This window comes from Melanotaenia boesemani, chromosome 6 (assembly GCF_017639745.1).
Source record: "Melanotaenia boesemani isolate fMelBoe1 chromosome 6, fMelBoe1.pri, whole genome shotgun sequence".
Taxonomy (NCBI): domain Eukaryota; kingdom Metazoa; phylum Chordata; class Actinopteri; order Atheriniformes; family Melanotaeniidae; genus Melanotaenia; species Melanotaenia boesemani.
Window position 1 is genome coordinate 12643793 of NC_055687.1, and position 27117 is coordinate 12670909.

At 38.1% G+C, this 27117-nt stretch overlaps 1 protein-coding gene across 2 annotated transcripts in view; it reads left to right on the forward strand.

The window, feature by feature from the left end:
- Nucleotides 1-27117, forward strand: part of LOC121642035 (mannosyl-oligosaccharide 1,2-alpha-mannosidase IA) — a 196462-nt gene that overhangs the window by 63597 nt on the left and 105748 nt on the right. For both annotated transcript variants that reach the window (XM_041988500.1, XM_041988502.1), the window contains exon 2: nucleotides 22465-22561. In XM_041988500.1, coding sequence (XP_041844434.1) covers nucleotides 22465-22561 — 97 coding nt within the window. The remainder of the gene's footprint in view (nucleotides 1-22464; nucleotides 22562-27117) is intronic.

A 27117-nucleotide genomic window follows, 5' to 3' on the forward strand; every position in this document is an offset into this window, starting at 1 on the left:
TGTGTTGGGCGGTTGGAAACAACTTCATAGCGAAGCATTATCGCTGCCAAACGGTGTCTGAAACTGATGTCAGCTTGCGGGAGTGAACTCTCAACTTAGCGCTGCCCACTAGTGGAAGAATTTGAGCCGTACTGGTGCTTCTCTGTCACGAAAAAATTTTAAAAACCTCACATCCCCCACCCTCCAGATGCAAATAGGTGAGTCCTTGCCTTGTAGGCATAGAACACCCACCCTCCAAAGCATATAAACGGATGTGAAGTTGTATGCTGTAAAGGTAAAACCGGACTACATTCTTTACCTGCTGATCGTCATCTGGCAACAGACAGCAGCTGAAATCGTGACAGCGGCAACTTACAGCTGTACTTCTCGCAGCTGCCACGACCTGCTGCGAGTCTCCACAGCTTTCCAGAGCCTGCCAGAGTTGTTGACAGGCCAGCTCAACAGCGCTAATGGCTCAGACTGATACGGCTCAGGACCACCTTGTTCTTGTGTAGCTGAGGAGATTCTGGAGGGGGAAGTTATCCACCTCAAAGATCGCTCTGTAGCGTAGGTGCTCGGTGAATCTTGCTTAGCGGCTGTCATTTCATTTCTGCCTGACCTGCCCACTCTCTGCTCCCTGATCACCCCACATCTCGCACCCCTCTTGCATTTTCTTTTCAAAATCTGGCAGTGGGTGAAGTTACGCAAAAAGTAGAGGGTGTAATTACACTTAAAGGATCACGAAGCCAGCCTTAACTAACTTCTCAAAAAAGAAAAAATGAATAAAGGGCACTTAATTATTGCCATGTAACTTGAAGTGAGTCCCACTTCTGGGATATCAATATGTCCAGTTAGGATTAACACTGATTGTGACCAAGTTTCACAAATGGAACATACAACAGGTGGAAATGAGAAGCAATTAGCAAGACAACCCTTATAAAGGAATGGTCTTGCAGGTGGTCGCCATTTACCATTTTCCTGTCTTCATCTTTTCTGGCTGATTTTTGGTCACATTTGCATTTTGGCAGTGCCCTTGCCACTAGTGGTAGCATGAGGCAGTGTCTGCAACCCACAGAAGTTGCTCAAGTATTGAAGCTCATCCAGGATGGCATATCAATGCATGCTGTCGGAAGAAGGTTTGCTGCTTCCCAGCACAGTGTCAACAGCATGGAGGAGATATCAGGAGACAGATCAGTGTACAAGAAGACATTAGTCTAGCAGTAGGACAGCTATCTGATCCTTTGTCTATGGAAAAACAGGAGGAGCTATGTCAGAGCCCTACAAAATGACTTTCAGCAGGCCACTAATGTGCATTGTCAGAAACAGACTCCATGAGTGTGGTATGAGGGCCCACCTTCCACCAGTGGGGTCTGTGTTCACAGCCCAACACTCTGCAGCCCGATTGGTATTAACCAGAGAACACCAGCATTGGCAGATTTGCATTTGCACCCTGTGCTCGTTGTGGATGAGAGCAGGTTCACATTGAATACAGGACAGATGTGAGACATTCTGGAGATGCCATGAAGAGGCAACATTTCCCAGCATAAACAGGAAGGATGAATTGATGGATGGATGAACAGATAGATTCTGGGTTATTTGATAGGGACAAGTGTATATAATAAACATGTATCACACCAAAACATTTATAGCCAAGGCTAATTTGCAATGTCTTTCCCTAGATGGGGTTTTACAATACAAATACATTACATCTGATGCATTATAGAGCTCAGCCTCATGTGACTGGAATGTATCAGCAGTTCCTGCATTAATGCTATGGACTGGCCCACCAGTTCACCAGGCCTGAATTCAATTGAACACATCAGCAGCATGCCCAGACGTTATAGGGATGTACGTACAGGCACATGGAGGCCACACACACTACTGAACCTCATTTTGAATTTCCACAGAAGTTGGGTCACCCTGTGAGGTGATCTTTCCACTTTTATTTTGTGCAAAAATTAGTATAATTCTGAATCCAGACCTCCATGGGTAAATAATCATTCTTAGGTTTTCTTAATACATTCAATTATGTAATGAAATAAAGATTTTCAACTGGAATATTTCATTCATCAAGATCTAAAATATGTTGTTTAGGTGTTTCCTTTATTTTTTTGAGCAGTGTAGCTTCATTAAAAATTGAAGTATTAATTCTATTAATGAATGTAGAATGATTTTCTGCTTCCTAAAGCCAAAATTGGAACTGGTCTAAGAAGAGAGAGGCCTATAACTGAAGGCTCTCTACAGGGAGTGTAGAGAAGCTAAAATATGAGAATGAATTTCTTCAGTTAATTTTCATTACAGCCTTGCTGCAGCGTTTTAAAATCAGCTGGAGACCATTCAGAGCATTAATATTATGGGAGATTTGCTAGTCCACACCTATTAGTTCTCTGAAGAGGGTAGCCCAGATTACAGGGACCCCACTGTTTTCATTCAGGAAGGGATATACTTGAACTAAAGCACAATTTCTTTCAATTGAGGAAATGCAAGAAGCTAGAATATGAGACCAAATTAAGAATCAACATGCTACACTTTGCAGTCCTTTCCATAATCATTAAGGGAATTTGACATGAGATTAAAAGGATATAGATAACCTTCATTCATCCAGCCACATTTTAATGCTAAAAACTTACTTTGATCAGACTGTATTCATAAAGTGTTCACATTCAAAGTAACTCGGACCCCCAGAGGTTGTTTTGTCCCCTTTGTCACTCTTCTTTTATTCCTTCTTTTGTCCTGTTTTTGTTACTCTCTATCCTCTTAACTCTTCTTCAGTTTCCCTTGATATACATCTCTTTTCAGTTCATCCCATGCCCTCTCTTCCCATCTTTCTTTCTTTTTCCCATGGCTCTTGCTTCAGAGTGGAGACGATCCCTTTGCTTCAGAAAAACAAAACACCCAAAAGCGTTTAAGATTACCAAGAACTTGAATAGTCAGACTGCTTAGTCTCCTTATGGACACTACAGTTAAAAAAAAAAAAAAAGTTTTGACTTTGTGCCAGGACAAAGAGGCTTGGATGGTCTTGTGTAAGGCCCTTGTCGATATGTTTTTCACAGAGTAAAGATCAATGCTAACTTCATCTGGCTTCTCTGCCAAAGAGAGACTGCTACTTGATGTTCCAACTTGACTGAAGGGAGGAGTAGAGGAAAGGTATGGCAGCTGCTGGATGTTGAAATTGACTTCAGATGTTGACTTTATGGGGCAGTTTACTGGATGCTAAAGTTTGGTAAGAAGTAGGTGTGGAAACATTACAATTTGATTATGATTCAGATGGCCACAATGTGAATTTAAAACAATTATAGGCGCATCTTAATGTGTCTTTTTTCCTTGTGTGACATATTGAATACTACTACTTTCCGAGTGGAAATGTGAAACATTGTTTCTCATATTTGTTGTAAAAACAACAAAGAAGAAAATTGTTCATCTATTGGTTAATGTAGGACATATCTTGGACCTGTACATAGACCTGTATCAGATCTTAGTAGTCTTGGGTTGACCATTTTTCTATCAGAACCTTTACTGTGTTCTTACATGTCTGATTGCGAGACATTTCTCCTGGCCAGAGTCGCCTATCGTCTAACATGATTGTTTTGGTTGTTTACCCACAATGCCTTACATTTAACCCACAATGCCCCTTGTGTTGTAGTCTGCTTCCTGCATTTGTTTCACTTGAAGCCAACCGAGAGCTACGTTTGTATGTGGACCAGAGTTCACTTCTATGCATTAGTTTATTTGGACATTCCCACCTCCTCAAACCTGACAGACATTCGAAGCAGGCAAAGCCACGCATATGAGCCGCATTTCCACATGCTAGCTTTTAATGCAGAGGGTACTGGTTGGATTTTCTGGCTCAGACACCATGTCCCTTATGTGCACGGCACGGACACTGTAGGCGCTACACTTCCACAATTTCAACTTCTGCCTTTTGCGTTCCTCATCATGGTATTATTAACAGTTAAAGAATACATATTTTTTTAAACATTTATACATTGGTTCAGAATCAACCACGTCCACATTGCAATGCATAAAAAAAAATAAAAGAAAACAACTTTTTTCCCACCCCTAATAGGAAGTTTAAGTACAAAACTGACTTGAAATGACTTTTTTGAAAACTATGCTCATTTACTTGTTTAGTGAGATGATTAATAGCATTGCTGTCATTTGTACAGTAGATATTCAGTGTACTATGATCCTTTCCTACACTGAAGTTAGATTTGTATCTAGTTGAATAGATTATAGTACTGCTCTACTCTCTAGTATTCCTAAAAATAGAATCTAAGTCTACAATTACTCCAGAACCCCAGAGAGCGGGAACACATTACACCAGTTTTAAAATCGTTGCATTCGCTCCCCGTGGGCTTCAGAATTGATTTTAAGATTCTTTTAGTTGTTTATAAATGTCACAATGGTCCTTCATATTTATTTGACCTGATTTTAAATTATGTGCTCTCGCAGAGGGTCCTAAGGCCCTCTGGTGCTGGCCTTTTAGTGGTGTCTGCAGGGTTGTTACTGTAGAGATCGCCTCAGTTAGGGTGGTTGTGTGGCTATGGTGTGGGCCCTGGCCTGCCCTGATCTGGGCGGTTCCTGTGGTGACACCCTCTGTGGTCATTGGTGAGGTGACTCCTAGTGTGGACAGGTCCCCAAGATATCTTTTACCCTCACCCAGCTGTTTATCTTCATACGTTCATCTCCAGTTTTGTTTTTATATTCATGTTTTAGTTAAAGAGGCAGAAACTACAAGTCAGTTTGTTTGTGCGAGAGGGGTGGGAGTTGTATATGTGTGGGTGTGATATGTTTGTGAAAAAGAGTATGATTCGGTGTGTAATCTTAAACTTTGATGTTTTATTCTTGACTTTTTTTTTAACATTCAAAAACAGTTTATTATGTAAAACACTTTGCGCTCCATGAAAAGTATGTTTATTAAAAGTTTGATCCACAGTCCCACTATGACCATTTTATGATCTTGTAAATTTTAACCTAATTTTCTAGAAATAAACAATATTTACACAAACACATTGTTATGCTGCACAAAGCCATTTTTCTCTTCTGTGTCAGGGCTCACCAAACCTGGTCCTTGACAACTGCTGTCTTGCAGGTTTTAGGTGTTTCCCTGCTCCAACACACCCGATTCAGATTAAATTGATCTCCCCAACAGTTTGTCAAGTTCTGCAGAAGCCCATTAATAATCCATTGATTTGAGTCCAGTGTGTTGCAACTGGGAAACAACCAAAGCCTGCTGGACAGTAGCCCTCAGGCTCAGTCTGCTATGATTGGTCGACTGATAGATGAAAATTGATGGCACTAGCAGCAGTAGCTTATTCCTTGTTTAAGTTTGGTCAAACTAGCCCTTGGACAGACAGTACATTTAAAAATTCTGAACTTCCAACAATAAATTTCAGGCAGCAGAGGAGAAATGTGGTCTTTGGAGAGAATCACTCCCCTTGATACAGACATTTTTACAGGAGTATGGTAGGTAACATACAAATAGAGTAAAAAGGCCAAAAATCATATTACTGTCTTTCTGCCAGGCCTAAAAGAGTCATTACCAGAAACTCATGGTTGCCTCATACAACCAGAGATGTAGAGCTGTTGCAGTTTGAGTAGTTTTGCAAAGTCTCTCTGACGGCACACAGATTACATCTGTTCTGCTTGGTTTCTGAAGCTCCTGGCAAAGTGAAACAAAGCTAAAGGCAGCTGGTAACATATGAAGAGAGAGCCCCACAGATCATTGGCATGTTTGGGTCCTTAAGTGGTTTAATGTGGCCATAATGGTGTTTTTTGTTTTTGTTTTTTTTTATTAAAGGGGAAAAGGCATGCAACATTTCCTAAAATGTTCAATGTTAAAAATAAATATTAAAGCACAGGGTTTTGTGATGTTTAGATGCAAGAGAGAAAATGAATGTTTAAATGTTTTGCCCTAAACTGAAAGGAGCTTGTGCTCCGGTGGTCTTCTGGCTAAAACATCATATTGACAATATCTGGATCAGGCCTGGATTTTCACTTTGAATCAATATCCAGTCAGTGAAAACCATTGGCTTGGGACACAGTGTTTGGTAGGTTGGGATTCAGCCCCAATGGCTGCTCATTGGCTCTGGTCATGACTGCTGCAGGAATTTAAATGACAAGGGAGGAATCTCATTAAATTTAGCTAAGAAATCAAATCCACCATCACACATACATCATTGATATGTGATATGTGTGCATGTAATGCATTTGTATTTCAACAAATTTGCTGGCACCAACAGTTTCAAACCAATTTTAGGCCTCGACTCGGACGTTTATTATATTGTATATCTTTGATGCGCCAGCTAATGCTGATGTCTGTATATCAGTGCTGTCACATACATTCACAGAATGTCACAAGGGATTTGACAGAGTGTATATTTATCAGACTCTTATTTACAGTCTCTGACAAACTGTGTTGCTTTAGTGTTGACTACCTGCAGGTTTCAGCGCCTCAATCACCCTGCAGAGTAAATAATGCGAGCAGAGATGCAGACACCTGCCTCGAACTACTGCTGAGCAGATGAATAAAAACACTGCCTCCTCCACTTTCCTATTTGCTTTTGTTTTTTTTTCTCCCATTTCCAATCAGAATTGCTCTGACTTTCCATTTTTTTGTTTCCTCTGAGTCTCCCTCTTTTCAAAACACAGGCGTTTTTGCATAGAAACGCACGTACAATAGTAATATCTGAAAGCTCCAGGGTATGATCACAAATGGCGACGAGGGATGTAATGAGAACCTTTCTCTGGACTTATCAGCATATTGCAGAGACACGTGCATGGGACTAAAAAGATAATTAGAATCCCAGCGCATAGTGGACACTTGCCAGGTGGAAGAATCAACAGTATCTTTTGACCAAAGTAGTTAATTGCAGCTGGAGAGTCTCAATGAGCCTGCTACTTTCCTGGCTTAAGCAAGTGATTTCAGTCCATATTGAATTCCTTAATCTGAATAGATGCCCATCTGAAGTAAATCATTTATTCAGATGACAGATGGCAAGTTACAGGCCTCTGCCAGCTTAGATAGGCATATATTACCTGCCAAGTGAAAACATTTTGTACTTTTTTTTTTTTTTTTTTTTGCCTACTGTGCGACCTCCCTACTGTTGCTCATCAGATGAACAAAAATAACAGCAAGCCAGTGAAATTAGATGTGAAAACGGACAATAGGAGTGGGATCTGAAATGAGGTGCACAGAGAAAACCAAACAAGGGGGAAAAAACATGAATACAAAGCAAATCAAAGCAAGAGAAAACAAGAACTGAATTCAATAAAAATAAAAAAAAAACATAAAAAAACATAGGTGAAACAATAATGTTGCAGAAAACAGCCAAGACAGACTTTTTGATCCATTCGAATTTCTCGCTCTGTCTCTGCGGATCTTCTATAATAGCCATGCTCAGAAAAGCAAGGCGCTGTGCAGAATGTAACTCATTTTCTTCTGCTCCCTGGATGCATTTTAGGGGGTAAAATGGATTGAAACTGAGGTACAGAGAACTTTTCGGAGACATTAACTGATTTTATGTGTTCTTGGTCTGTGGTGATTGAAGAACTTTGGGGCAGGGCTACTCAGTTCGGTCCTACGAGGGCTGCAATCCGGCAGGTTTTCAATGTATTCCTGGTTCAGCACACCTGAATCAAATTAAATGGATCTAACAGCCCTCATAGGACCGAATTGATCAGCCCTGCTCTAGGCCCTGACTACTTGACTCAAGCTTTACTTAAAAATTGAGATGAGTTTAGTTGTGATTATTGCATTAAAACGTTTGACAATTTAAAGCATTAGTAGAGAAGCAACAGGAATCTGTGTGTTGTTTCTGAATATTTAATACATGACCCGCTCTTTGCCATGGCTGCATACAGTTCTTATTAGCTGGTTTCTTTTCCATGGATGGAGTTGCTTTATACACAGTAATGCTGTTCATATTTCATGTTTCGTGGTCAGTTCTCGAGCAGTAATTGTGGACACTTACTCTACTTTTGCTGCTACATCAATAAGGGGCGTCTGGTGCCCCGGCTGTTTAAATCGTGTGCAAACTTGGCTCACTTGGTGTGCGCTGGCCGTTTTAGTGCATGTTTACTCTGAAGCTGATATGAAAAATTTGACAGTGCTTTGTGTTGGATCTGCAGCAAAACCTTAAACCAGATTTTACTGGTGTAATGTCAAACTTCCAACTGGTTGTATCGACATAATTACACCTTTAATGCTAAAATTGATTCCCTTGGTTTCATTCAAAGATAGTAATTTGTGGACTTGGTGAAAGGCTTAAAATTATTTTAGAATACACTTCTTTTAAACTTTTTTCTGCTGAAGTGTAGTACCACGTGAAAGGGAAGAAAGAGAGGTTGCAGATGATTGCAGTGTAGTTAGACATCTCACACTGCTGCAGGACAGGGAAATTCTGACACAATAGCTCCTTTCTTCCTGACAATAAAATGGCTCTCGTAACAGTGCAGAAATAAGGTTTCGTTTGGGGGTTTTCAACTTTCCTCCTAGAAGAAAAGCTTTCTGCTGCCTTTTTATTCGGTACTGTAGCTGCAACAAGTTCCACACATCCATTCCCTTTTTATTTTTTTTAATGTAGTTTTTTTTATGGTTATATTTTTATTCTGCTGTAGTTATTTAACACATTTTGGTTTGGAATTTTTCCATGCAAAGTGTGAACATCATGGGGAGAAAATGACCCTCTCAGCTTTGAGTTCATGCAGCTCTGCTGTATAGTATTCAGGGATTATTTTGAGCTTTGAAACACCACCTTTACATGCTCTCTGTTGGTACTATGAAATGACACAGCAGACCTATTTTGTAATAAAGTATAAATTATTTTACTACAGCTACTAAAGGAAAAAAGGCACATTTCCCAGTTTCTATCTTTGTTCAAGTTGCTTTTCTCCCAGTATGTCTCTGTAAACTACTGTGGCTGGCCTATTTGGAATTCATGTTCATTTGTCCACTTCCGCTGTGTCTGTTTTGAGGTATGAGCTTTTGTGGGCAACAGCTTCGAGTATCAATAGTGAATAAAAGACTGTTGCTTTTAAAGATGGCCTCATTCCAAATATAACTTTATCAAGAGATGACCAGGGCTCAGTCAACACTGAGAAACTTGTTTCCCCTCGATCTTTTGTCGCCTCATCTTGCCATACTTTTTCCAAATCCTCTGCAGCTTCTGCTGCTGTGTATCAGCCGTTATCTGAGGGACCAGTAGTTGTCACAAGTACCGTTTCTGAAGGTGTGGCTTTCACTGGGAGGAACATGCACTAATCCTTGGGCTTCAAGGTTGCAGTGTAATAGCCTACAGGGACACCTTTAGCTGTGGAGCTTACTACTTATATTTAACAGATGCGCTTGTTTTCAACCTGAATGGTTTTGGTTTTTTCCCTCTCCAGCAGAGACCCTGTGGCCGAAGAGAGTGGATCAGTGACATTAACATGCAAGCCTGAAATGTGGCTGCATGTCTGAATGATTTCTTGCCGTACTGTGTACAGACTCCCCCATTTCACATTCCTGGATGAGGACTGAAGACTATAAAGAAAACCATTTTTTCTTTATATCTTGAAAAAAACACCTTGACCATTATCTGAGTGGAAATTGATGAAGGTAAATAGAAATGCTTATATTGCTTTCAGGCTAATAAAAATCAGGCATCTTTATTTATTTTTTTTCTCAGATTTCTACATGCATAGCACTGACCCCACGTGTTCGTGTCATCCTAAGTGTAGCTAAAGCATGTGGTCACCTTTATTGTGGTTTATTTATTTAGAGTTTTAAGTACAGAATTCAACAATAGCAACTTATTCTCTAAAAACATTTTCAGAGTAAAAATCTGCCTCTATAGTTGGTTGCCAGCAACCTCGATGTCAGTGTGTGCTACTTAGAAAAAGAAAAAAAAAACTTCTGATAACTACTGATGTGTTTAAAGGCTTAAGCTTCCATTGTTTAACTGAAGATGATATTTCGAGGATATACTGGGTGTTGGCAAAAGCATGGAGATGCTATACTCTGAATGTGACAGAGGAAAATAACTGGAGGGTTTATTGTCAGAGCAATCTGGCTTTTCTATGTTAGGATTTCATTAAAGTGAGAGAATGGGGCTGTCAGACAGCTCTAGCAAGATGACTGATGTCTCTTCACTACTTCAAAGGTGCAGAAACTGAATATAAAACTTTTTTCAACCTGTTCTCATAGTGAAAATGCTTCTTGCATTTTAAATGCTGGGGTCTGAGAGTAGAAATAAATGAAAGTATGTTCTTCCAAGAGGATTTTTCTGCTTATCTGTACATGTGCCGTCTGCAGGCCGAGCTACTAAATTGAAATTTAGGAGGCCAATTGGTCTCAGTCCGTCTAATGGGTGGCGAAGCTCTGCAGTTTTCCTCTTAATTACTTGCTTCTTTCTTTATAATATGGGATTTGTGGATTTTTCTGTTCTGAAAATAAGCAGCAATAAAGGATCATTTCTTTAAAGTCTCTTAATTTCTCATCAAATGAAGCAAGTTAAACTTTCACAGTTTAGGTTGAGTCTTTAAAAAAAATGTAATAAATAAATTGGTTGCTTTTTCTGAATAATTGCTATTTTCAGAGGAATGCATGCACGACTAATTAACCACTGACATTAGGAATTCATCTTTGTTTTTCTCCTCAGAAGTCACAAATTTAAAATGAAAGCACTGGTGAGGCAGATATACTCATGACATCTTAGAGTTCAAAGGCTTTCCTCTCTGAAGAATCATTTGAGAAATGAAAGGTGTTTCAAAACTGCCATCGTACAGTTAGGAATCAAAAACCTGGTGTAGGTCTCTGCCAAAGGGTAATTCATTAGAGAATGTGTTTGTGAACATTTCTCTGTTTGCTAGTTTAACTCCAAGTTTTCACACTTGTTTCTACTTTAATTCTTTTCTGTGAGAGTAAATCACATTCCTGTCAGAAAATAGGACCCTTGTACCGCAATTTTTATACCTCTGGTCCCTAGCTACATCACTTCTTAATAACGGAGCAACTAATAGACTAACGTTATCCAGTTTAAATGCATTCATATTCATTGTTTATTGTCATAGAAAACAGCAAGATCGGATTTAAGCATCACCCAACTGACAAAAAGAGTGCTAAAAAAAAAGTTCTGCACACATTTCAATAGCAGCACATATCAGGAGAAATAGCAGAAAGAGGGAGAGAAGAACTGAACTTATGAGGAAAGATGAGTGTTACTACAAAGCAAAGTTCAATTCAAACATATTGTAGGTGCGTGTGAGATGTAGTATGAGGGGGTTTGGCTGGAGGGGAGAAGAGAGTGTAAAGTACTCACTGAGCTGCTGCAATGCCTGGGGGTACAAACTGTGGCTCGTGTACTGGTTCTGGCCCAGATGGACCTGTATCTTCTTCCTGAAGGCAACAGCTGAATCAAATAATGTGCATGGGTGTGCTGGGTCATGGAGGGATGTTATGTACTCTTCTCAGACACATCCTTGACGGCTGGTAACATGCATTGCTGTAAACTGTCGCTTCTGTCGCTATACTGGCTGATCCCCGCTGGCGTATACGGTCAGACATTAATGTTGATTAAGTTAGACTTTAGACAAAAACATTTAAAAAAGTTAAAAAAAAAAAAAAAAAAGTAAAAAAACAAAAAACAACAAAAAAAAAAAACAGGTTGTAAATTATTAAAAATGAGACTGCGTGTGCTCATTCGTTATCGCTTTAATTAATTAACACATAATTATTTCATCATGCATTAATGCAGTTTTTAGTATATTTCCCACTGACTGCATAGACAGACCGTAGACCACAGGAGGAGGGTACTGGCTGGCCATAAACTTGTTCCCGATGTACAGTGATCATTTCACAAAATTACTACGTTAGGATTTTAGTTTTACAAAGTTATTAAATCAGTTTTATGCAGGCTAAATGTCATCACTTCATTGCAGGTCAGATGCCATTTCTTTTTCCTGCTTATTTATCGCCTGTTTTATTATTTTATTTTAAGGTAAATGTTTAATTGTAGAATAACTGAATCTTTACACAAGTTTGAGGTCATAATCCTAATTTTTCTTCTGAAACATCACTTCCTCCCCCACACTACAGAAGATCTGAGACTTTGATCTTGCCTTTTGTCAGTTTTAGCAGGAAACACCTAATGGCTGAAATTCACTATCAGATCTTGTTCCCTCTGTAATGAAGGAAGGCGGCTTCACACAGCTTTGAAATTCATCCTGCTGACTTGTTACCTTTTAGCTAATAAATCCTGAAACTCTCAAGCTTCTTTGTCATAAATACTTGATTTTGTTTTATAAAGTTAAATTGAGATTTGCAGGAATTTTTTGTACTCTTTCTGTATTATTATTCTGGATTATCTGGGTTTTTTTTTACAAGTAAGTGTTTTTAAACCAAAGAACATTAAAGTTTTTCTCCAGCACTCCGTTAGGAAGTGCTGTTCAAGGTTGTCTTTTTTTTTGTTGTTGCTGTTGTTTCATGTTTTCCTTTTTTAAGTTGGCCTGTTCAATTATTTATTTAAATCTAAATGTTAATAAAAATATTCAGATCTAAAATAAATTGATCATTACCCAACACTAATTAAAAGCCAAAACAGACTTAAGAAACTAAACTAACACATTTATATGTTTGCTTTAGTTTTGATTAAGTTTTTTAAGATTAAATTTAACTTTTCCCAAATTTTGGTTTTGCACCTAAATTATTTTAGTGCAAGTAATTTGTTTTGCCACATGCACCAGTGCTTCTTTGCCCAAAAAATTGTACTTTGAGCCCTGCTCAAATGAATTTTCTTCCGTGTGACCTGTCGGCTAACAACAAATTTTTTTTTTATGTTACTGGAGTTAATTCCTTTGATTCCATAGTTGGCACATTTTAATCCTCATGCCAACAATCAATGTGACGATGCTGCTTCTTGTCTGCAGCTGTAGCTGTCTGGAGGTGTTTTCTGAATGACTGCATCAGTGTTGCAAAATATGATTGTCATGTCACCCCTTGAAAACATTCAGCAATGCCTGACACTCTTAACCATTCAAGTAGACATTGTGATGCTCACTGAGGCAGATTTACCTCCATCACACTCTGCACCCCGACAATCTGAAGAGGAAAAATAACAAAACACACATTTGTGATTTCCACATCGTAATGGTTGGTTGGTTTTTTCTGTTGGATTGAAGCCTGAAATTAACCTGAAAATTACACTAGGCAGTTTATGGAATATAAATATGGGTCTTCAGTCTCACTTAGAGCTGAACCTTTGTTCCAGTCTGTCTCTTTTCCATTTGATAAATCTATGAATGGTACTCACTTTCTTTCTCCCTGGTGCATTTATGCAAGACCTGGTATAATTGTATGTCTCCTGCAAAAGTCCTCATCCTCTTGTGGTTGAGCTGGTGTGAGGAAAAAAAGTACATTGTAAATTTTTTTCTAAAATGCACAGTAAGCTCACCATCATGATCCCAACAGGACAGCTTTGCTCCCAGAGAGGAAATGTATCTACAGGCTACCCACTCAAATTGACAATGTCTTGAAGATGAATGACTCCCCGCCTCTTTGCATGTCGTTCTTTCATGACTTCCTTCCCCAGCTTCTTTATCTTCCACCTTGTTTTTTCTAAATAACACTGCAAAGGTGTTATCCTTTTAAAACACTGCAAAACCTCTGCAATGGTTTGTATTTACTGTCAGCAATTCCCCACTTTCTGTACCGTCTTTGCAATTGTATTACCAGCTGAGAAAAAAGCTGCTGTCTGCAATACGAGGAGTGGAAGATAATCAGTTACTGAGCTTTTGGAATATTTGAGGTTTGTGATGCTTGTAGTGAAAGTTCTTTTGACTTCACTTAGTGAAGAAACCACTTTGCTCTCCTCTCATTCAATTTCCATCAACATTTCTAGCAAAGTCTATTGATTGGGCCGTCTTAGGGATCCACAGAAACTGTGGGAGGAAGTAAAATTGTTTGACTGGAGTCTTGAGAGCTTCTGTGCAGACAAACATTACTTCAGAATGTAAAGTACTGAATGCTTGATAATAGAGAAGCTTGTGTAAATCAAGTATAAAGCCAGTGTTTCTGCTAGTTGTCAGTCTAAACATTAAGAGTTGGTGAAGCTCTGAGTGTGCAGACAAAGTCCTCTTAATATAGCTAGCAAACATTCCCATATTTGTTATTCTTTGTTAGTTCTAGAGCTAAATATGACAGCATAGTCAAATCCACTCCTAAATCAAATCCATTTTTATTTATAAAGCGCTTTTCATGCACAAAGCAACACAAAGTGCTTTACATAATAAAAGTAGATTATGCATATTACAAACATTTAAAAAGCCTTCACACACTAGAGTATATAACAGGAATTTAAAAACACACACACAATCACACGCACACTCACACACACAAAATCTATGTATACCCCCTACCCCCTCCTACCCCAACCCCATTCTCCCTTCCCGAGTTACTCTCTTCACTGAACGTAGGTATAAAAATATCAATAGAAATAAACATCTGACTTAATGCTGCTGTGAGGAAACAATATCTTGGGGACCCATTCACACCAGAATCAAGCCCACCCATGACCACAGAGGGACCACCCAGATTAGGCCAGGCCAGGGTACCTGCCACAGGGCTGCAGTGCAGGATCCCCAGCCACCCAGACAAAGGCAGTCCCCACAGCAACGGCCCTGCAAACCAAGCAGCCATAGCCCCCGGCATGAAGGATCCCCAAGAGGAAAAACACTAGAGTTAAAGATGTTAAACATAAAGACCAAATGAAATCAACAAGAAAAAAATATAAATAAAGGACTTCATAAAAACGGTGTACATAAATAGGTGTTTTTTAAAATAAATAGGAAAGTATGTAATTGGATTAATATATATATATATATATATATATATATATATATATATATATATGAGGGAGAGAGAGAGAGAACTTAAAAAATATAAACATATATGCACCATCTAGTCTATGACTATTTCTTCTTGTCATTTTGTTGGTCTTTATAAGCCTTTATGCTGCAAACACATGCTTGCTGCATCTGGAAATAAGATGAGCCTAGTGAGAATGAATCACAACAGTCAAGCTGTGGACTTTAAAATCAAAACACAAATCTAAAAGACAAAGCTGCATTTCTTTTGACAGGATTCACATGTTGCATTGCAAAAATCCTTTGGTTGTCACTCTAAACGTCTCCAACTGTCAGGGGTTGACCAAGTAGAATTTGAGACAATTTTGTTTGGGCTGTTTATATTATCGCTCTAGCTTTGGTCAGTATCTGTGTTGTGCAGGTGATTGTCCACCATGTGCTTTTATCATTAAGGCCTGGTTTTGCAGTCCCTTCATCCTAGCTTCATCTTTTGAAACACCCATTTAAATGTGTGTTGTACGCTGTCTTATTCTCAGCTTCCTGACTTTATTTAATGGCATTTTAAAGCAATTTTCACAGAAATATCCAAATATATTGTCACATCTTTCTCTCTTCTAATAAGTGGTCATCGGAAGGCTGTACTGGGGCCATTCAGGCCCGTTAATACTCCAGCTTTACCTCCAAAAATTCAAGACCTGAGTCCAGACACTTTAAAATGCTCCTTGTGGTGATTCTTCGTCTTTCAGTGTGAATCTTTGATAGTGCATTAAAACTCTAACTGCCCAGTAGCGAGACACTCAGGAGACCGTTGGGCACAGGCCACATATTTCTCCTAATGATGTGTTTTGGAAAGAGATGTGAGGACACCTGCCAGAGAAAGAGAGGCAAATTCATGCACACAAAATGCAAACAAAGTACAATTGACACTGATTTGGGTTTAATTTGACCAAATGTTGAATATGTAACTAGCTTTTTATGCTTTCTTTGTTGATACTAGTAGATGGAATAAAAAGCTTCAGAAAATCACATGGAATTTTAAAAGTCGATCTTCTAGTTAAGTGTAAAAACGGATCTAAGGCTTGCAGCTGAAATCCTGCCGCCCCTGTTCATTGTAACATTTGATTTGCTTGGCAAGTGTTTCTTGGTGTACTAAGGCTTGCTGACTATTATGGTTAATTACATGCAGTCTAATCAATTTGATTTTGGGACAATAAGTAATATTCTTTTACATGATTTCTGCTCTGCTTAAAGGATTATTTACCAGGATCTGTTGTATCTGATTTTGATCCCAGATGCTCATTAATTCCATGCATGAATGCTCTTCAGCTCAGAGATGCTTCGTTGTCCAACTCTGATTGTTGTTTTAGGACTCCCTCGTAATTGACCAGTGTGTTGTGCTGATTCAGGATAATCTCACTGGCTGTCATAGACCTGCAGAGTTCTGTCAATGCTCACCATAAATATGGTTTTAAATAGGAAGGGAAATGGCTGGGCAGCTCTAATATTGGAGGATGTGTGAGAGGGAAAGCAGATGGGAGGTTCAGGGGGAAACAACTGGGAGAAAAGCTGATTCCACATTTCTCTGCCAAAGGTCCTGTTTGTTTCAGGTGGTGACACAGCACATTGTGTACTGGGGTGATTTATGATCCGTTAACCACCGAAAGTCCTCTTAGATTAAAGGGATGCATTGTGCTGAGCCAAAAATTATGACTGTGACAAAAGGTTGAGAAGGTATCAAGAAGACTTTGATGCATCTTATATATATATACATATATATATATATATATATATATATATATATAGGAAGAGTCTGAAATAAAATAAACCGTATTATAAGAGAGAGAAACTGCAGTCAGCGTTCTCCAAACAGTCATGCAGTAAATTTGGGATTTCATAAAGAGCGGTGTAGTAATGATGTAGTAGAGATGCAGTGGTTTTAAGTTACCTGGCTGATTCCCAAATCTATAGATCGGATTCTGATTTTGGCCACTTCAGGTATTCTTTCTAAAAACTAAAATCAATTTTCTACATAGATGTATTTGATCTGACAGAGAAGGACCTATAGTATATCCCCCTTTATGTACCTTCATTCTGCTAATGTGGGTGCCGGAGCATGTAAAATTTTGATCTAGACCATCACACTGAAATAATAATAGACATGCTCTCCCATTAAACTCTATCATCAGTCAAACATAATGACTGTAGCTGGGCTTAGACCATAGTATGACTGATATATGAACGTCTGCGTTGTCTTGTTGCAGGAAAAGTTTAGCATTTTGAATTTATATAAAAACATGAGGATTCATAAACATTACATGTCACACACACACACACACACACCAGTAAATATGTTCTTAGCAGTGAGCACAGTCCAATGAATGAATGAAATGGTAAATGGAAATTTAAGAAATCTTTTCGGGTGGCACAAAATAGACCTCCCAATGAACATGGAGGAACTGTAAATGTTGTCTTACATTATTATTGCTTACAGTTTTTCTAAGGAACATCAACAGAGATGCTAATTAGTAAACTGGTTGAATAAGGCGTAAGGTTGGTAGGCACTGCAAATGGACGAGTTTAGGGATTTTCTGTTAAAGATGATCAACCCATAATGAAGACTTTTATCTTGGTGGTGATGTTTTCTTGGTTATACATTTGCTTTCACTTAAAGAATTTAAGATGTAGATCAAATGTAAGATTATAAATTAACCTCACGTTTTATTTCCTTTACTCACTTTTCCAGTTTTATTGAATTTGTGGTTCTCTCAAGAAACATTGAATTCATGGCAGCATCATGGGAGGTGTAAAGACAGCTGGTCTGCCTTAAACAGAAGATCTGCTTTAATTACTCATCCAGTAAAAGCAACAGAGCTGCTCAGTCCATCAGTAAATTCTGTATGTTTCTCTCCTCTCAGCCATGCACCTTTTTGGAAAATATTACAACTTCTGAGAAGCACTGTAACTGTTCACGTGTGCAAGACTATAACCTGGTATGACAACAAATGTGAGTATCTTTTGGAGGCAGTACTGTTGTATGCCAGCCAGACGGACATGGACTACTCTGAAGTATATTAAGCCATGGCAGGAAAGCCTTGGTGTTATGTTCTCAGGAAAAACCCAGTTAGATAACCCCCATGCTGATGGTTGTGGCAGTGATGTTACTTTGCAGTTCCTGTAAACCACTGTTAGTCTGACTAAAATACTAGCTCAGCCTTTCCTTTCAGAGGAATTAGGTTTTTTTATATAAATTCCAGATTCAAACCAAGTCCCCTGGTATTTTTATTTTTAAAGGTTTTTCTTAATGTCTTTGTTCTACATTATTGTCTCAGCGTGTTAGCTCAGATGGGCTCAACCATGTGTCAGTTGGTTCTGTTACTCTTCAATGTCCTTTAAGGTTGTTAACACACAAATCTTGTCAGACTTTATCCTGTGATGGATAAAATTGGCTGTAAAAGCCCTTTAAGTGGCTGCCAGGTACAGCATGTCCAAATGCAACAAAGTGGTTCGAACTCACAAAAAGTGAGCTGCCACCTGCAGATCCTCAACCTGCTAAGAACAGTCCATTGAAAACCTCTTGTTCTTTTCTGACTCCTCACACAGGACTCAAACATTTATATATAAGCCTTCTCTATCAGGTGTAATCATGCACATTCTGAGAAGTTGCTTTTGTATGCAGGTAGATGTAACAGAATCAGAAATGCACAGAATGATAAACATTAGTTATGAAACACCTTGTCTTTAGAGTGCACTAATGGCAGGCCCTCTCATTCAACCAGACACTTCACACACCCTTTCTACAAACAGCTGACACATAAACTGTGCAGTGAGTCTGACACATGTAGAGATTAGTTTAGTTATTTTGTACTTTTCAAGATTGAGAACACGACTTCTAAAGATTTAAACCCCCCACATTTGGTATCAATGCTACAGATGTTAACACCTCTTTGTTTCTGAATTCTTTTTTTTTTTGATTAGGTGTTTAATGACATCTTCTGTAATCTCTTTGTTGTGTGACTATCCTCAAACACATAATCTACTCTTCATGGGATCTGGCTTCTAGTCCCGGTATTGGCATGTTGTATCCCTGATTAATTTTAATCACTAGTTCTGTGTTCAGCTATTGATCTCTGTTGCCCAACTACCAGCTAATTAGTTTAACCAAAGTACAGTCAAAGTCCTGTCAGACTATATCTGTATCTGCTTTGCGTGCCACTGGAAAGGAATCATTCATGTGTTTGCTCTCAGAGCAGCAGCATTGGAGGTGGTATGCTCTGCTGCAACTGCAGCCACTGATTAGCACTGGCTGTGTTGCGATGGTAGGTTGTTATACCTACAGTCTAACATACTTCTCCTACACCTTGACTCTCTGGAGCGCACAGCAGCAGTGATGTGAAACACAAAAGCAAATATCTCTTTCCCTCAATTGGGGTGAAGCATCTTCAGGGTGTCACAGCAGGAAGCTGAAATGTGAATTTGTACAGAGAGCGAGACAAGTCTGATTGTACTGACATTTTGGAATTAAAAAACAAAGCTGTTTACGTGGCAACACCATGGAAATTCCTTACACAGTTACACAGGCGTAACATCTGATCAACACACTGCAACTAGACATGTCTAAACTTGGAAAAGTATAACAGAGTTAATGTAATTACATTTCACATAGTTAACCATGTTATTTTACTTTTAATTCAAGCTCTATTGGAACAGACAATTTGAAATGTTGTATTTGCATATTTTATTTCTAGCCTTCTGAGATGATTTCAATCTAACATTTTCCTATTTACCAACTAACAACATTGTTGAATCCAAATTATTCATCAAACCACTAACACAGTAGGCTTCAGCATGTCAACGAGCTCCAGCTCCGACAGTTCATGATCTGAGTCTAAAGAGCAGACTATTTTGGGGGACTCTGATGGCACCATTTGTAAACAAACTGCATTAAATCCATCTTTTTCCATGTCACTGTTCACATTATTCATGTTCTGCAAGGCTTTGATTATAATAATGGATATGTGGTAATTCCTGTTGCCATGTCTCTGAAGCACAAACTGTATGCTGTATGCCATTAGCTCATCCATCAGCAGTGATCCACAGTGTCTGTGATGAAAATAAAAAATGAGAGAGCAGCTAATACTGTCTTCTATTCCATTAAGATCGTCACATCAGCCCTTTTGATTTTTCTTTTTCCTCTTGTTTAATCCTGCAACACATTTCTGTCCATCATTTTCTCTCTCTCATCATATCTCAAAAATCTTCCAACTAGTAAGCCCAGAGGGCGCACAGTTCCCCGTGATAATCCAAAGTTGTTTCATATTTTAAAAAGTGAGAAATTACTGGAGCATCTTTAACTGGTTGTTAGTGCTTGGACTTGTGATTTCATAGCATATGGTGCAGATAAACAACTGTGATGCCATGAAATCTTCTGTTAGAGCATCTTTTAGGTTTAACTTTATTTGTGATTAATGCTGCCTTTTTACATTTCACATGACTGCAGTTAGGCAGTTTCAGTAAATTATGTGCCTTGTTTCTTTCTTTTCCTGGATTGGATGATTTTCATCATTTACTCTTTAGATTGGATAACTTTTTGCACAGATGTTCATAACATGTTTGCAACATTCTTTGAAAGAAACAGATTTTCCAAATCCCACTGTTCCTGGAAACCCAATTCCCATTACGCCTGTTCTTTGCATTATAAGGTTGTTGGAATTAGATGGGCTAGGATTATGTCCATGTTGTCCACTTCAAATAAAACTTTTGGGTTATTTGACACATTTGACACATTTGACTGGTTTTCTTTCGTTAAGGCAATGTGTTCTGCAGGTCTGGTCATTTCTTACCTTTTTTTACAAAGACAACATATTTAGTAAGATTCATCAATCCTGTTCCTTTTAATGATACTCTGTGCTTGTTTTGTTTTTTTTTTTTACATAAAGCAAGAATATTCTTACTGTCGTTGTTTGTATAAAATGGAAAACTTACAGCAGAAATACTGCTGTGTCATATTTTATGCCAGTTAAGCAAAAAAAAACAAAAAAAAAACAACAAAAACATAAAATGGTTGTGATGAATTTAATGCCAGCTGTACAGTTTGTTCTGATAAGTGAATGGCTTCCACTATGTAGTGATTTAATATTGTATGCAGTACAGCACAAATGCCAAATGACAGACTAAATTGGCACCGTAGGTCGAAATGATGAAATGGCTCATGATTAATCTGTAATGAAATCTTAGCTCCCTGACCAGTGGTTGCTGTTTTCCTAGAATTAAAAAATGGTTGTTGTTGTTAGAATGAGTTGTTTCCTTTGAGGAGTCCGTAATGAGTTTTCTTTTAGGGAAAGGATCTGATTAATGTTGTCTGTCTTTCAGGCTTATTCTAGCCTACTTCTAAAGAACAAGGAATATTGTGCATCGTCATTGTTTTCCAAAGTGAGGAAAAATTAATTCATCTTATGAGGTCCAGCCTCAGTTGTGCAACACATTGTACAGATGCTTTCTGCTTTCATCTTATTTGTTGTGGTGATCTATTTAATTTGATGAACATGCCATTGTTGTAACCTCTTGAATCAAGTATACTTGGAGCTGAAATTAGTTTTTAATTTATTTTCAAGTATTTTGCATTTTGTATGGGCACTGTCCATGTATCCCATCATCTTTGTGATGATGTGAAGAAAACATCTTGTTTTTAATCAGAGCATTGGGCTGGCCAATGATACTAGTCACTAAATAAGAGAAATTCTGCTCATATTGTTAGAAATTCAGATATTTCAGTACAGACAAACAAGAATTGGACAGATATTTCATCATATCATCATGATACGAGAAATCAAGACTTAATGTACAGCTGCTGAAATTTGAGTATTCGAGCTTGGTCTCGCTCTGAAGATGTAACATCAGCTGCTTCATCACGAAGCCTTGGCTACACAGACTACATCATTAACTACCATTTAGTGTCTTTTTTTTTTTCAACGTGCAGTCTGAAGATTTCAAGTGGGTTCTTAAGTTGAACTAAGTATTGTGTCAAAGTTTAAACATCTCTTAAAACATGGCGAAACATTTGCACATCCCAAAATTTCAACTTCAAAAATTACAATTTTAGATTATTGTGAAAATGTTGAAAACTATCAAGCAAAGTTGTCTTAAAAAGAAAATCCTGACATTAAATTAAGAGTTGTCATGATATTTTAGATTTTACAGGCAGTGGATGCTCCACATAGCAAGTTAAACAGGTTTTAAACATACTACACCATACAAAGCACAGGCCTTTACTTGTCTCTACTTTCTTCTCCTGTACTTTTTGTTCCTGCTGAGAAAATGTGATTGCACAAATCACGTCCAGATAATTATTTTATTTTCAACAATTCTGTGTTAAAATGATTTTTTTTTCTTTTCTTGTAGCTTTTCAGCTCCTGGCACCAGTCAATCTTTAATTTAGAGGAGTAGCTGCAGGGGAAATGTCAGCCGTATTCTTTAGCAGGTGGTTTATGTGTTATAATTGTGTGCTTGTCCTTTATCCAGTCCTGATCAATATCTATCATTCCCTTTGCCTTGAGCTATACCAATTTAATTATGGTTGTATTTGGAGGTGTGATGCTTTGCTTTCTGTCCAGTGACCAGGGTGTCTGCCCTCTGCTTGTTTTGCAGATGATGAAGTTTGCCTGGGACAACTACAAACAGTACGCCTGGGGCAAGAATGAGCTCCGACCTTTGACGAAAAATGGGCATATTGGCAACATGTTTGGTGAGTGTCTGTATTTTGCTGGAGGCAAAAGGCTTAAAGGTCATTCAGTATGTTTCTTTTTAAGATGTGTTGACCTTTCCCTGGCAAGGGTTTTATGGTCAAAGAGAACAAACTAGAGCTAAAAAGGGCAAAATTTTCATCATGACAAATGATGCATACAAACCTTAAACTAAGATTTGAAAAAAAAAAAAAAGATTGTCTGTTGAAAACTGGTTGACATTTTTAATCGAGAACAAACATGGAGTCAACTGTTTCTCAGTTTTGCATGGGGGATAGTTAAATTAATCCGACTGAATAAGGAGATACAGAAACATGCTAATTTTCTCTCATGCTTTGTTCAAAGCAAAACTAGCCAATTTACCTCAAAGGACAAAGATAGCCAAGCAATATTAATTCTCTTCCTCAGGGGGCTATACTGTATTTTTTCTGTAATTACACATTGGACATGCCTGTGCATAAAATGTTTAAAGCAACAAAGAGAAAGAGAAAAGCAACAGACACAGAACAGCAGAAACCCGCATAACCTGCATGTTGCTCGTCTTTTTAAATAAATCAGTAATCATCTGTTGACCAAAATGTTTGACAGATTAGAAAGTTGTGAAATTATTGAGTGAACGTTTTTGAGCCACCCCAAATTCGTTTGTAATTGTCTCCAAAGAGCCAGACATCTTGTAATGTTGCAAAGTGGTTTTGACCAAAGTCTTGTACAGATTTTCTTCAGTTTTCATTCCAGCTATTGTACCTGAACATTAGCACGAAAATATGATTTTTACTTTTTTATTCTTCAGCCACTTAAACTGACCGTGGTATCTTTCAATGCCCCCGCTAGAGGAACTTGCCAGTTTTGTTTGGACATAACAGAAAACTTGGCAAAGAACCAGTTTTAAGTTCAATCTTTTAACACTTTTTAGGCACTTACTACCAGCTTTCCACAAATAGACCAAATTTGTTCTTATTACTTTATTTGCACTTGCAAAGAATGCAAAAAAAAAAAAAAAAAAAAAACTGAGAGGAGATTGTAGTTTTTGTTCGAGCAAGATGATAATGAAAAAGCTATTAGCCTGAAACTTTGCATATCTCAGCATGCATGGTCTCAATGTAAACTTTGTTTATAAAGCACATTTAAAACAAAAGTTACACTAAAGCAATGTACATTAAAATAAAATGTCAACAACCCAAGAAGAGTAAAACAATAAAAACGCAATGTGTAAAATTAGTAAAATAATAAAAACAGACTAAAAGTAATAACTGATTAAAATTTTGTAAAATGCAATGGATAAAATAAAGCTTTCAAGGTCCATCGAAAACAAAGGATAAAGAAAAATGATGGTTATTATTAGTGTCTTGGGTTTTTAAAATATTTTTAAAAGGTCTGACAGTTCTTATATATAAGAGTTAAACTGTTTTTTAGCTCACAAACATCCGCTGGGAGGCATGATCACCTCGGCTTTTACAACTGGATCTTGGAATATCTAAAAGCATGTAATTAGCCGACCTCGCTGTTCTGGCTGGTGTATTATAATATCAAAATTTATCTCAATTGGAGGGGGCCTGACCCTTTAAAGTCTTAAAAACAGGGAATCAAATCTTTGTCAATTCTGTAACAAGGTGGAAGCCGGTGGAGTGAGGTCAACACTGGTGTTAATGGTCGTTTTTGTACACTTTATTTTTTATGAAGAAGCTTTTTTGTTAGTGTTAGGAGTTTATTATCTTCGTACATTCATCAGATGGAAAATTAAGGCATTAATGACAATCTCCAGGAAGGAGATAGGGCTTTACTTTGGCTGAAATGCACTGCTGATAAGAAGTCTGTTGCTGTGCAGTTTGTCCTTCAACATCAGACGAAACCGAACAAATGAAGGGCAAAAGACATTGCAGATCTAAAAACTGCCTGCAGCAGATGAACACTACCTGAAAGTAATGTCCTTAAGAAATAGGGAAAAAATCCAACGATCTGAGAGATGCATCTGACCTTTCCATTGTTCAGTCTACTGTTTGCTGAAGTCTCATCAGACATGTTCTCCTGGAAGGATGACTGTTAAGCAGTCATTAATAAAAGGAAACACAGAAAAGGGTAGGGGCTACATGACACAAGAAATGAACTTGTACACTACAGGTGTGCCCCAGAGCTGTGTCAGCTCACCAATATGCTGATATTTTACCACTGTAATCTGGTTTATCTGGTTAATGTTGTCAAGGCAGCTAATGTAACAGCCCTCGAGTCAAAGAAAATTTTCCATATGGGGACAATAAAGTTCATCTTTTCGTATCGTAACTAAAAATCGTTGCTTACAGTTCTCTCTGAAGTAGTGAATCTGAATTTTCAGCTCAGACCTCGTACTTGCAGACCAACACAGAAATACTTGATTTTTTTTTAACAATTAAGATCTTATGTAACATAGAAGTACACCAGTTAAAAGATGCCTCAGGTCACTATGACCATGACCAACCACTGAAATGTAAGAAATTGAGCTTTGCTATAGTATCTTCCTCTGCTTTTATTCAGTACAGGAAACCTCACAGCCTGCCAGGGGAGTCATAATATCTACCGATTTCTAATTGGAGCTAGATCCAGAGGGGTCCTCGGGTCCTCTTCAGTGGAGCATATCAGTCAGCTCTCACTGCTGTGCTTGAGGGAAATCCTACAATACAGCCCTTTAATAAAAGGAGGATCAGTTCTTAATATGACTTGGATGGGTAGTGTCTTCCATACCTGACGTTTCGCTCACTCTCATCTATAGGGATTCAGGATTATTAAACAGATGATGCAAGCTCTTTTGAAAATATGTTCCCTTTGGTGCTCTCACTCCTGTGAGGCTGTAAAGCCCTTGAATCATATGATGGGTAAAATTTCAAAGCAACCAATCTGGGATTACTTTCTAAAGAAAAAAAAATGTCAGGCAGCATAAGAAATTTCTTTCTATAGTTAACATTGGCCACTGAAAGTCCAGGGAAATAAAAATGAGAAAAGAATCAGATACCGATTAATAAACTTGCTGTTCATTGAAACCAATTAAATGGATTTTTATCTGTTTATCCAGGCTGACATATTGCTGCAGAAAGCCTATTTTTTACATTAACATTTAAATGGATGGATAGTTTTCTTACATTTTTCAGGTGTAAGATGGAGTCAAGATGAGATATCAAGGCTTCATCTAATTATGCTGCTAGTGATGTAGTGCATCATTATAAAGAAATAACAGCCAAGGACACTGAAGGCTAATGGACTGTGCTGTTGTCAAAATTCTTACTTGAATGGTGATGGGATGATGATGGAGCCAGTTACAGTGATTTGTTTGTGTTGAGGCAGCAGTGACTTACTGCTGGGTCACAAAGAGCAGACTCTAACACAGACTCTGAGCAGTGAAACTTTATATCAGCTCATTAAAATGTTTTTGCTAGCACACAGTATTAGTTGCTATATCGCTGGTGCTTACAGATTAAACACAAACAATTTGTGATTATCTGGTTTGATCCACTAAAGCCGGATTTACACCTGACACAAGAGGTTAACAGCAGTCTTACTGTAATATAGATTTTGATCTATAGCTCGGTGTCAGATTTTAATCACAGCTACAGCATGTGCATGTTTATTGTAAGGCCAAAATGTGCTTTCAAGTTAATTGTGTTTATGTTCTTGAATATACTTCGGATTTAGAGGGAATGTTTTCTGCCTCAGTGTGGAGCTGCATTGTGATTAATGTGATTAATTTTCTTTGGGCCTGTTGGGTCAACATATGGTTAAATATGCTGTTTTTTTTGCGTTTGTTGCGTCTGACTGGCCGTGATTTGCCTGTCTGCCACTTGGATGATATTCTTCAAGCTGTCTTCTCAAAGATGCGTTAATTGAAATCTTCATTGGGAATGTTTGGAACTTCTGGTCCAAACAGTTAGTAGAAAATAAAGCTGTTAGCCAAAATGTTGGCTATTATTTTAGAGAGCATCAAAGCCAGAGTTTCAAGAATCCATTCATGGAGGGAACTTGTTTGCAATACCTGTTAAACTTAGTCACCATCACCGTTCTCACCATGAGTGTTAAAAAAGTCAAATCATCAGTCCAATTACCAGTAAAGCATTGAGGGTTTCTTCACATGGTGTTTTGTTTTTTTAAACCATGCAAATAAATAGAAGAATATTTTGTTGAGAATATTGGCTAAGTATTGAACTTATTTTTGGTTCATTTAATGGGCTGCATGGTGGTGCGCACATCCCCTTACAGCAAGAATGTCCAGGTTTGAACCTTGGCTTTTGTCTTTTTGTGTTGTTCTCACAGTCCAAAAGCATGCATGCTAGGTTAATTGGTATGTTTAAATTCTCTGTAGGAGTGAGTGTGAGTGGTTGTTTGTCTCTATGTTGGCCCTGTGATGGAAGGGAAACCTGTCCATGGTGTACCCTGCCTCTTGCCTGTCAGCAGGAGGGTTAACTCTCTCCAGCCCTCTTGCAACATTGCATGGATTAATTGGATATAGAAAATGGATGGATGGTTCATTTAAGTTAGATTGTACATTTTCAAAACTAACCAGACATTTAAGAACAGTTAGTTTACATTTTTAGAT